Source organism: Octopus sinensis, linkage group LG27 (assembly GCF_006345805.1).
Source record: "Octopus sinensis linkage group LG27, ASM634580v1, whole genome shotgun sequence".
In the NCBI taxonomy this organism is placed as follows: domain Eukaryota; kingdom Metazoa; phylum Mollusca; class Cephalopoda; order Octopoda; family Octopodidae; genus Octopus; species Octopus sinensis.
Window position 1 is genome coordinate 208465 of NC_043023.1, and position 12189 is coordinate 220653.

The 12189-nt window shown below is 39.0% G+C and overlaps 1 protein-coding gene and 1 long non-coding RNA gene across 2 annotated transcripts in view; one reads left to right on the plus strand and one right to left on the minus strand.

Annotated features, from left to right (window-relative positions):
• LOC115225471 overlaps window positions 1-1670 on the minus strand; it is a 26601-nt gene extending 24931 nt beyond the window's left edge. Inside the window, exon 1 of the mRNA XM_029796426.1 lies at window positions 1113-1670. Within this exon, the coding sequence (XP_029652286.1) occupies window positions 1113-1670 (558 nt within the window). The remainder of the gene's footprint in view (window positions 1-1112) is intronic.
• A 2007-nt stretch (window positions 1671-3677) lies between these two features.
• On the plus strand, window positions 3678-11520 carry LOC118768130. The gene is made up of 3 exons (XR_005004002.1): window positions 3678-3697; window positions 8940-8951; window positions 11403-11520. It is a non-coding gene; the product is annotated as an uncharacterized LOC118768130 (long non-coding RNA).
• The last annotated feature ends 669 nt before the right edge of the window (window positions 11521-12189 follow it).

Below are 12189 nucleotides of genomic sequence, written 5' to 3' on the forward strand. Positions count from 1 at the left end.
AAGCACAAACGTGTTGAGGTCTGCAAACATTTACTCGATCGCTACAACAATGAGGGCGAGGAACTTTTGAGCAGAATAGTGACAGGATATGAAACGTCGATCCATCTTTATGAGGAAGAATCCAAAAAGACAGAGTATGGAGTGGAAACATCCTGGCTCGCCTGCGACGAAGAAATTCAAGACTCAGTCTTCCGCAGGAAAGGTGATGCTAACCCTTTTTGGGGACTCAAAAGGGCCTATATTGGAAGACTACCTAGAAAATGGGTGTACGATACAACAGTGCTAGCCAACAAACTAAAGCCAGCAGTTCGCACCAAATACTTATTTCTTTATTTCCCACAAGGGGCTAAACATAGAGGGGACAAACAAGGACAGACATAGGTATTAAGTCGATTACATCGACCCAGTGCGTAACTGGTACTTAATTTATCGACCCCGAAAGGATGAAAGGCAAAGTGACCTCGGCGGAATTTGAACTCACAACGTAACGGCAAACGAAATACTGCTAAGCATTTCGCCCGGTATGCTAACGTTTCTGCTAGCTCGGCGCCTTCTCGCATCAAATACCGAAGCCTATGATCGAAGAAAGTTTGTTGTTGTGTAACAGTGCACGCCCACACACGGTCGCCTAGAAACGATTAACCAATTGTACTAAAAGCCTCCGATGAATTTCAGCACCTCACACACCTTCAAGCAAAGAAATCGGATCACTACTCTTTGTTCTTCTTTGGTGCACTTTGCTAGTAGAGCGGCCATGCTTACACTGTAAAACTAGAAAGAAAAGTGGTACATTACTACAATAGTACCAACTCTAAGCACACGTGCGCAGAAGGCAGTGTGACAGTAATATAGATGTGTTATGACGGAAGGGCGGATAAATATATATTTGTGTGTGTGTGTGTGTGTGTGTGTGTGTGCGTATATATACGAGAGTAATCCCAAATAACGTCTCCAAAAGTATTTAGAAATTACAGAAACGTTTATTGTCAATGATGTTTACGTCATTTTAAAGTTTGAACATTTATCTAGTTTTCTACATAATCGCCATTTCGGTCGATGCATTTTTGTAAGCGCTGTGGCAGTTTTTGCTTGCCCATGTCATACCAGCTTACCGCCATGTCGTTAAGGAAGCGTTGGACCTCATCTTTCACCTCGTCGTCATTGCCGAAGCGCGTTCCTGCCAAATGTTCTTCCAACTTAGGGAACGGGTGGTAGTCACTGGGTGCCAAGTCCGGACCATAAGGTGGGTGGGTCATGATGTCCCGTTTATGGTCTTCTGTGAACATTCGCGGGAACCATCTTGCGTGCACCTTCCGATATTGCAATTTTTTACTCAAAACCGTATGAATGGTGCTTTGGGAAACCCCAGGAACCAAAATGCGGATATCATCCAGAGTGATCCACCGATTTTCACGCAGGATTTGCTCAACCTTCGTGACTGTCTCGTCGGAAATTGATAGTCGCCCGCTTCTTTCTTCATCATTAATTTTAGTACGACCAGCTGCAAACTTCCTACACCACTTGCGGATGTTTTTGACATCCATGCACGACTCGCCATACACATCCGTTAATTGGCGATGAATTTCGATCGGTTTTATGCGGTTTGTATTCAAAAACCGAATAACTGCGTGAACTTCACTCTTGGCGGTAGCGTCAATCGGGAGTTCCATCAGATACGACTTCCAAGCCAAGACTGAGCGAGGCGCACGCAGGAGCAGGCGTAGGCACATGTACAAGAAACACAACAGCGTTGCCAATAGCCGCATGCACAGTTTCCATGCGTCCCCAGCGCTTTGGAGACCCTACTTTGGGGATTACCCACGTGTATATATATATATATATATATATGTGTGTGTGTGTGGGTGCGTGTGTGTATAAATCAGTATGGAAAGAAATTTGTTCTTTCCTAGAGATATATTGTCTAAGCGTACACCAGTTTAGCACTATATCGATTAACGATATTGGAAAATTCTACATGGGTATATGTACTGTTTATCGTTGGTTCTTCTTACACTTCTGAAATTCCAGTTGCTTCTATAAAGATTTCCATCGTTTTCGATATAGGAGAAAAGTTTAATAATACAAAGAAAACGGAGAATACATGCACAGAATAATCAATTCATTTATTCTCATGATCCAGTCGAATTAATGAGTTCTTTCATATTGCCCGCGCTGCGTTTCGATTGATTGCTCCTATCCATATTTACACATTTAAAGTGCATTATGAAGTTGAAAAACACAAAAAAAACCTCCTCAGGACAAATTGACTGATCTTTTTGACATCATAAAGGATGAAGAGTTTATTTCGATTGAATTGTAGCATGTGTGTGTTGGATTCAGCTCTAAAAATAGGTAGAGGTTGGTTTTGATCTTACTGGACAAAGGATAGGCATAGTTCAGAAGAACTAGGTCATGTTACCATTCAATCTTTAGTTACTGCTGGTTAACCGTTTGTGTGTGATTGTGTGTGTGTGTGTGTGTGTGTGTTAAATCAGAAGTGCAAGGAGCAAATTCTTTATAAAATCCGGTGACCCTTCAGCTAACCGTAATCTTATAGCACTTTCTCTTCCTCGGTCATTCACCATTCCATTTCATTTCCCTTATTGCATCAACAGGAATGAGACAATTTTCCGCTCTCACAAATCAGATCTTTCCCGGGCCAATTTATTTCATAATTGTTATGCATGATTAATAGCGGCTACTGTTGGATTTACCCTCAATTTAAGATGCCTGGAAAGAAGTTATCAATTAGAACTGAAGGCAGTTGTGCGAAAATAAACGATGTGTACGTGTAGTGCGCGTGTTTATGTGTTTACACTTGCGTGTCTGCCTGTATGTGTGTTTGAGTGTGTGCGTGCATTGGCCATCTATGACCTCTTTAAGGGTTTGCCTTTTGTTGAAAGTCAGTTCTGTTTCTGATTTACTGGGATTTGCAAATTATCCCTTAAAGACTTATGGGTGTAGTTCCTTAAGTAGGGAAGGGGAAGTGCGAACAGAGTGTGTCTGTATGTAACCTTGAACAAAAAAGTTAAGCCATTACTGATAATAGTGTGTATGTGTGTGTGTGTGTGTGTGTGTGTGTGTGTGTGTGTGTGTAAGCACAGGCGTGACTGTGTGGTAAGAAGTTTGCTTCCCAACCACATGGTTCCGGGTTCAGTTCAACTATGTGGTACCTTGGGCAAAAGTCTTCTACAATAGCGTCGGGGCGATCAAAGCCTTGTGAGTGGATTTGTTATATATATATATATATATAACGGGAAGCTTTATGAAAATAGACAAAAGACGAAGGCAGGTGGAAAACAAACAAACAATTGTATTAGTATGGCGCTCAGGAAATATAAATAAAACAAGTCTATATATATATATATATATATATATATATATATATATAAGAGAGAGAGAGAGAGAGAGTTTTAATCCAAACATGAAAATACAAAGAGAAAAGGCAACAACGCGAGGACGTGGAACAAGTATGGTGTTATTGGACGCTGAGGAAAGGAAAGAAAGAAGGAGGATTTAACGTTTCGAGCGGAGCTCTTCGTCAGAGACATAGAAAAAGGAAAGGTCCAAGGAAGGGAAGACGGAGAAAGAAAATCGCCAACGATACACACGCGGTGGTGTTAAGAAAATGGAGTCAACACATGAAACTTTCGGCCCTTGAATCACTCTCTTCTGCTAAATATATATATATATGTGTGTGTGTGTGTGTGTGTGTGTGTGTGTGTGTGTGTGTGTGTGTGTGTGTGTGTGTGTGTGTTTGTCTCCTACTATCGCTTGACATCTGGTGTTGATGTGTTTACGTTCCCTTAACTTACCGGTTCGGCCAAAGTGACCGATATAATAAATACCAGGCTTAACGAAAAATAAATTCTAGGGTCGCTTCATTCTACTAAAAATCCTCCAAGGCGGTGCTCCAGCATGGCCGCAGTCTAATGACCGAAACAAGTAAAAGATTCAAATACATACACACATGTACTTAGAATGAGAGGTAAAATTTCGTCATCGAATCGTCTTCAGTGCCTTAACCATCGGGGAAATGCACGAAGGATGCCATTTCCACTATTAGAAAACCAGTATAAATGGCTGGAATTGAAACGAAAACATGGGAAACTGAAGTCCAGACGTGGCGTCACTTCGACAACACAGGAACTGACCATTTCGAAATCAAAAGGAAAAGAATTGAAGAGAAAACGAATAGGACGCAAGATGCAACAACAACATAGTCAACAACAACTGTGCCGAGCGCCATCACTTCCTTAGCATCTTTGTTCCTGTCTATTTTAGGCATGGAATGGCCTTAGTTCTCATCGACGCCATCAACACGGAGGAGCCAGAACCACTCAATCAGGAGGAAATACATTTTGTTGCACACGAAAATTAGCCACCTACGACGGCGCACGTTCATACATACATACATACATACATACATACAACATACATACATACATACATACATACATACATACATATATGCATTCATACGTACGTATACGTACATACATATATAAGTATATTTGTGTAGAAATACACGCATATACATATAAATATGCGTATGTGTATGTATATATATGTGTATCCATGTATGTATATCAACAAGACCAATTTACCAGGGTCATGCCAGACATTTCCTGTTGCCTCTATTTTTCTTTGATGACCATTATCATCATCATCGTCGTCGTCGTCGTCGTCATTGTCACCCCACCCCTATTGCCACCATCATCATAACCACCGCCACTGCCGCCACCATCACAACAACAACAACAATAACGAGGCCACTTCACTGACCAACTTTCAGAAGTTGTGTCCAATTTACAATGACCTCGTGGCCTACTTTCTCTTGCAACACCCTTCTACTACGGCCACTGCTAAACACCCCTGATACCCCCAACACACACACATACACACACAGCTCACACTCATACACTCGAAATATTCTCAGAAAGATTTCCAGAGAGGAACCACTTGAAGAAAACATACTGACACAAATAAATTGACCAAATAAAACCCCTTCCTGTTACTACAACTACTACTACTACTACTACTACTACTACTACTACTACTACTACTACTACTATTACTAGTTGTAGTAGTAGTAGTAGTAGTAGTAGCAGCAGCAGTAGCAGTATTATTATTATTATTATTATTATTATTATTATTAATATTATTATTATTATTAATATTAGTAGTAGTAGTAGTAGTAGTAGTCGCTACTACTGAAAATAATTTATAAATCCCACATCTATGCCCATCTAGCAAATACAAGAAACAATGATATTAAAAATAATAACAAGAGCGCTCAGAGAGCGCAAACCTCCGTCATGGCAACAACAACGTTCTCTCCACGATTATCCAGAAGTGATTTTTAAAATGAGAATATCTGAAATAAACTCGACTGCTCTCGCAAACGAGAATACTAAAAATGAACACGACCGCTTTTAAAAATTAAGTAAAATATCCGGAAAAATAATCCAGAATCCTTGTCCGGTACCTGATCGATCTCAATGGTAGTCATGGAATGTGAAGGTGGCTGTAGAAAATTTAGTAACAGTAATAAACAGTTTATCCTTATCAAGTACAAACCATTGTCAACAAATTCACCATTCAGAATAGTTTCAAAGGTGGAGGAAATAGTGATAAATTCTACTCATGAATTTTTAAATGAATAGCATGAGACCTTTTGCTTTTCTCTTCTCTTAAATTCGGCCTTCCTTTAGTATTCCTGTTGTTTTAGATCGGTGTACAGATGTATGTATTTACGTAAGTATACTGTAAAGTGTTAATATGTATGTATTATATATAATATCTATATATATATTATAAAAATATGTTAATGTTATTTTATTTCTGAACGGTTTTGCTGCTGTTTGTTTATGTAGTTTGATTTCTTTATTCATCAGTTAAGATAGAGACGCAATTAAAATTAAGGATGGAGAAACGAAAATAAAACTTTGGAAACAGCCTAAAGAGAGATAATTGAGAAAGACTTGAAAGTCGACGTAAGATCGTAATCATGTAAAGTAAAGTAAATAATCCAGAATCCTTGTCCGATACCGGATCGATCCCAAAATCTAATCAGTTCGTGCAGTCACGAGGCCTGAAAATTTCACCCGAATCCATCGAGCGGTTCTTGAGATATTTTGTCCACGGATAAACAAGACCCGTGAGGGCGCTTGGCTGTTCCAGCGCATTAGCCTCGCCACCAGCCGTGGCTACGCTGCAAGCGTGCTGGCGTGTATCAATAGCCATTAGAGACGTTTCCCAGCGCACCCAACTTTTCAACCCAAGGTGGTGAATTGTTTTGGTTTTTTTCTCATATAAATATTTTTTTAACAATACGTAAACTTTATTTTATACATACTTCATTAAAAAATAAAATATTTCAATTGCTTTCCCCCAAAAAAACACAATTGAAAACAATACCCCCGCCTTCGCTAAGGCGGAAGTAATAATAATAATAATAATAATAATAATAATAATAATAATTTCAAATTTAGGCACAAGGCCAGTAATTTCAGGGAACGGGGTAAGTCGATTACCTCGACCTCAGTACTCAGTGGTACTTATTTTATCGACCTCGGCGGACTGGAATTACGTATAACACTACCATGGGAAATCACAGGGTCAAATCTAAAGGTGGAAAAGCTTTATACTATACTCTACTACGTTCGTAACAGAATATACCATAACTATACATACATATATATATATACTTGCGCGCGCACCTGTATGACGAATCTGCATTCGCATGTAATATTCATATCACTCAACAAAGAAGGCATGGCATACGCATTAAAACATCACTCAAACATTTAAAATAGTTATTAGCGACAGATTCAGCCGTTGTACCGCGTATTAATTAAGTTGAATGTAGTGCTTTGAATGTCCGTATAAATGATCTGTTGATAAAATTTCGTCAACACCAGCATTCGGTGATTGGCTCTCTGCAGTTGATGATAGGCAATTTACGATGGAATCACGTGATACACCAGTGCCATTTACTGGTGCTGATGAAATTTCGTCAACCTTATTCAGGGCTTCATCATGGTTGAAGGAAGAACCCCTCTCTGGACTCTTTCCATCACCGTCTGTCTCTGGCCAGTCGTGGCCATCTAGATCCCAGGCAGCAGGTGACTTTATCTTGCCATCTTGTCTTTGGTCGGCCTTTTGATCTTGCCCGTCTGTTGTCCTTTAGTCATAGGATATGGCCATCCCATCTGTATTTCTTCTCCTTGATGGTTCTTATGATGTCGTTGACTCTCGTATGCGCTTGTATTCAGGTGTTGGTTTCCTTATCGTGCAATGTGATGCCGAGCATGATTCGTTTCATTTTCCTTGCGCTACAATGAGAGCATTCATGATCGTAGTGTTGTCATAAATTATCACTGGCAGTATGTACTCATTGAAGATGTTTCTTTTAATTTCCATAGAAGCCTTAGGACTTTTCGTGAGATTTTTCTACCTTCCCAAAGGTCACTCAACCAAGCGCTTAATTTGCGTATTTTTTTATAGCATCTTACGTCTATACGAGATGACTTCTCTGGAAGCTTGCCGTAAGGCTTACAGAGAATAAGTCCTGGGGTCGACTTGTTCCACTAAAATCCCTTAAGGGGGTGCTCCAGCATGGCAGCAATCAAATGACTGAAACAAGTAAAAGAATAAAATATAAAGAGTGGATTCAACCCTTCAAGGCAGTGCCCCAGCATGGCCACACTCTAGTGACTGAAACAAATGAAAGAAAAGATAATACCTCTACAACATTTGCAACTCACCTAAAAAAGACGAGGAGACAGAATAATACTGAAACATGCTTCGAGCATTCACAAGGTCCTATGTTTGTCCAGCAGACACAGCTGAAGCACTTCTCCAAATCGACATCATTCACGTTTAAACCTAACTGCAAATCTTAATGTCAGACAATCTCATCATCCTTGTTTGCGCATCAGGCGGTCAGATCTCTTGGAACGCTGACAGCTTTCAAGTGTTACTTGCGTTCTTAAATGTTTCACAAACTGGACTGCGGCCAAGCTGGGGCACCACTATGACTTGCTTTTAAGACTGGTATTATTCTTTTGGGTTGTTTACGTTTTACCGTTGAGTCACGAAGACAGAGAGAGAAACCAACATCCGTGGTGAAGCGGTGAGAAACAAACACAAATTGAAAGCACTTTCTCCCCCTTTCTTTCTTTCTTTCTTTCTTTCTTTCTTTCTTTCTTTCTTTCTTTCTTTCTCTTTCTTTTCTTTATCTCTCTCTCTCTCTCTTCTCTCTCTTTCTCTCTCTCCCTCTCTCTCACACCCACATACACACTATACACTTCTTCGTATTTGTTCCAATACATGCCATTAGGTATTCTGAGTTATTTATGTTTGCTCATTATCGTTTCCTCTTTAGGCAAATTACCATGAACATAAATGTGTTCTCTTTATTCTTTTACTCTTTTACTTGTTTCAGTCATTAGACTGTGGCCATGCTGGAGCACCGCCTTTTAGTCGAGCAAATCGACCCTAGGACTTATTCTTTGTAAGCCTAGTACTTATTCTATCGGTCTCTTTTGCCGAACCGCTAAGTTACGGGGACGTAAACACACCAGCATCGGTTGTCAAGCGATGTTGGGGGTACAAACACAGACACACAAACACATACATATATATATATATATATATATATATAATATATATACATATATACGACGAGCTTCTTTCAGTTTCCGTCTACCAAATCCACCGACAAGGCTTTGGTCGGCCCGAGGCTATAGTAGAAGACACTTGCCCAAGGTGCCAGGCAGTGGGACTGAACCCGGAACCAAGTGGTTCGTAAGCAAGCTACTTACCACACAGCCACTCCTACACCTATGCCACTCCTACGCCTGTTTATTTTTCTTGTACATCTCCCACTAAAAAGATAAAGAAGACCTATAGCTGTACTGATGACGCCTATGAAGGTAAAAATATGTGTCCACGAATGTCTCCTTGCCTTCAAAAAATAAGAATGTCTATTCCTTAATGGCATTCTTATATTCTTTTACCTGTTTCAGTCATCTGACTGCGACAATGCTGGAGCATCGTCTTAACGGCTTTTAGTCGAAGCAGTCGACCTCAGAACTTATTCTTTCCAAGTCTAATATCAATTCTATCGGTATTTATTGCCGAACCGCTAAGTCACGAGGACATAAACACACCAGCGTCGATTGTCAAGCAATGGTGGGGCTTGGGGGACACAGACACATAAATATATATATATACTAGTTCCGTTCATTTCAATAACTACACACGTGCTATTGGCGATTTCTTTTATTTTCGACGTTTCCCTTTGTCTTTTCAGACGAAGAGCTATGCTCGAAACATCAAACTACAGCTTCCAAGACTATAACTGTATTTGTCTTGGATTAGGAAAATGACTAAATTGTTGGGGTTAAGCCCCCATTAAAGGGTTTTACTAACCTCCTAAGAAGTTGGAATCTTAGGAATATTACTTCATTTGTGTCTAACATCTATGGTTAAAATTTCATCAACAGCAAAATGTATGAATTTTCATGGGGGTTATGGCCTCGTTTATGCCCCCCTCACTTTCAAAGATATACTGCATTACATCCGCCCTTATGCATAGAATATAATTTCCAAATCTCATAAAGATCCATTCAGTACTTTTGACCTTGTTTTGGATCATAAAAAATGACCATTAGGGGTCTTAGAATCTTCATGAGAAGCAGAAACTTTGGGAATACTTCTTGATTTGTATCAATTACCTATGGTTGAAATTTCATCAACGTCGGAAATTTATGAATCTTCATAAGGTTTTCTGCCCCATTTTAAGCCTCCTCAAATTCAAACCAAACATACTGCATTATACCTGTCCTTGTGCATTGAATCTAAGTTCCAAATATCATAAAGATCCATTCAGTAATTTTGGTTCATGAAAAATGACTAAAATTAGGAGTGGGGGTCTTAGAATCATCCAAAGAAATGGAAATTTTGGGTATATTTTAAAATTTATTTCTAATACCTATGGTTCAGCTTTCATTAAAAATCCGAAGCATGTGAATTTTCACGAGGGGTTCTGCTCTTCCTTTATACTCGCTCAAAATTATATGAAACATACAGCATTATCCTGCTCCCGAGACATGGATTTTGAGTTCCAAATTTCATTAGGATCGAGTCTATAAGTAACACACGAACACACAGACATTGACTTTTATATAATATATATATATATATTCCTTTATTCTTTTATTTGTTTCAGTCATTTGATTGAAGCCATGCGGGAGCACCACCTTTTAGTCGAACAAATCGACCCCAGGACTTATTTTTTGTAAGCTTAATAGTTATTCTATCGGTCTCTTTTGCCGAAACGCTAAGTTACAGGGACGTAAACACACCAACATCGGTTGTCAAGTGATGATGGGGGTGACAAATACAGACACACAAAACATATATACACACACAACACACACGCATATATATATATATATATATATATATATATATATATATATATATATATATATATATATATATATATCAGTAACAATAAAGGGTGAAATTAATTAATTTGGAATAATTATTAATTACACCAAGTAGATTTCGGCATGTAAAAGCCTCATTCGAGGAAAATTTAAGTAATACTAAGCAATTAAGGGTTTAGTAACGAATTGCCTCACCACACAACCGAATTTAGAAATAGCAGTCAAAGAGTTATAGCTATTCTTCTACTAAAAGGAGATCTCAGTAAAAACACAGCACTTGAAAGGCAAACACAGACAGACCGTCTGTGTTTGCCTTTCAAGTGCTGTGTTTTTACTGAGATCTCCCTTTTAGTAGAAAGAATAGCTATAACTCTTTGACTGCTATTTCTAAATTCGGTGTGTGGTGAGGCAATTCGTTGCTAAACCCCTAATTGACTAGTATAGTATATATATATATATATATATATATATATATATATATATATACGACAGGCTTCTTTCCGTTTCCGTCTACCAAAATCCACTCACAAGGTTTTGGTCGGCCCGAGGCTATAGAAGAAGACACTTGCCCAAGGTGACACGCAGTGGGACTGAACTCACACCATGTGGTTTGTAAACAAGCTACTTACCACATAGGCACTTCTTCGCTTTTTCAGTATATATATAATATAATTAAGATTCAGTTGAATCAAGTACTTAAATTGAGGCACCTCGTTAGGCCGGAATAACATGCACAGCCAACAATATTAAGTGAATATCAGACTTGGTGCATAAGTACCGACCACATGATATTCTTGTATTGTATGCAAATAATAAGACCCAGCTGAGTGAAGAAATCCGCACTTAGCTATTCAGACATGTATTTTGTATTAGAAATACAGTCTATAATACTTATGAAGCGCATATTCCAGGATAGGTGAATAAAATATAAGTAACAAAAAGGTAAAGGTGTCAATCCATTACGGCCTTTTCCAACGATTCATTTAATTGATTAATGAAAACATTAGATCATTGTAAAGAAACCGTTTTCGTCGGATGAATTCACGAGCTTCAAACATAAAGGAATAGTAGCAGAATCAATGTAAATATTTTTGCCCCGTGAATTTGTAACTATGTCGACTTGTTTCAGTCATCTGATTGCGACCATGCTGGAGCACCACCGTGAAGGATTTTAGTCGAACAAACCAACACCAGGACTTATTTTAAAGCCTAATACACACACACACACACACACACCACACACACACACACACCACAACACACACACATATAAACAACGGGTTTCAGACACAAACATAAATACGCACACCCACAGACACACACATATTGAAATTATCACCTCTTCCAAAGAAGTCGAGTTGTCCTTTATGTTTGAAACTCATGAATTCATCTGACAAAAACGGTCTCTTTACAATGATGTAATGTTTTCATTAACCAATTAAAGAAATCGTTGGAAACGGCTGTAATGGATTGACAACTGCACCTCTTTGTTATTCACACACGCACACACACACACACACACACATGACAGGCTTCTTTCAGTTTCCGTCTACCAAATCCACTCACAAGGTTTTTGCCGACCCGAAGCTATAGTAGAAGACACTTGCCCCAGGTGCCACGCAGTGGGACTGAAACCGGAACCATGTAATTGGGAAGCAAGTTTTCTTACCACACAGCCACACATATCAGTATCTGAAAATATTCTTGATTCGCAAGATTATGTTAGCAT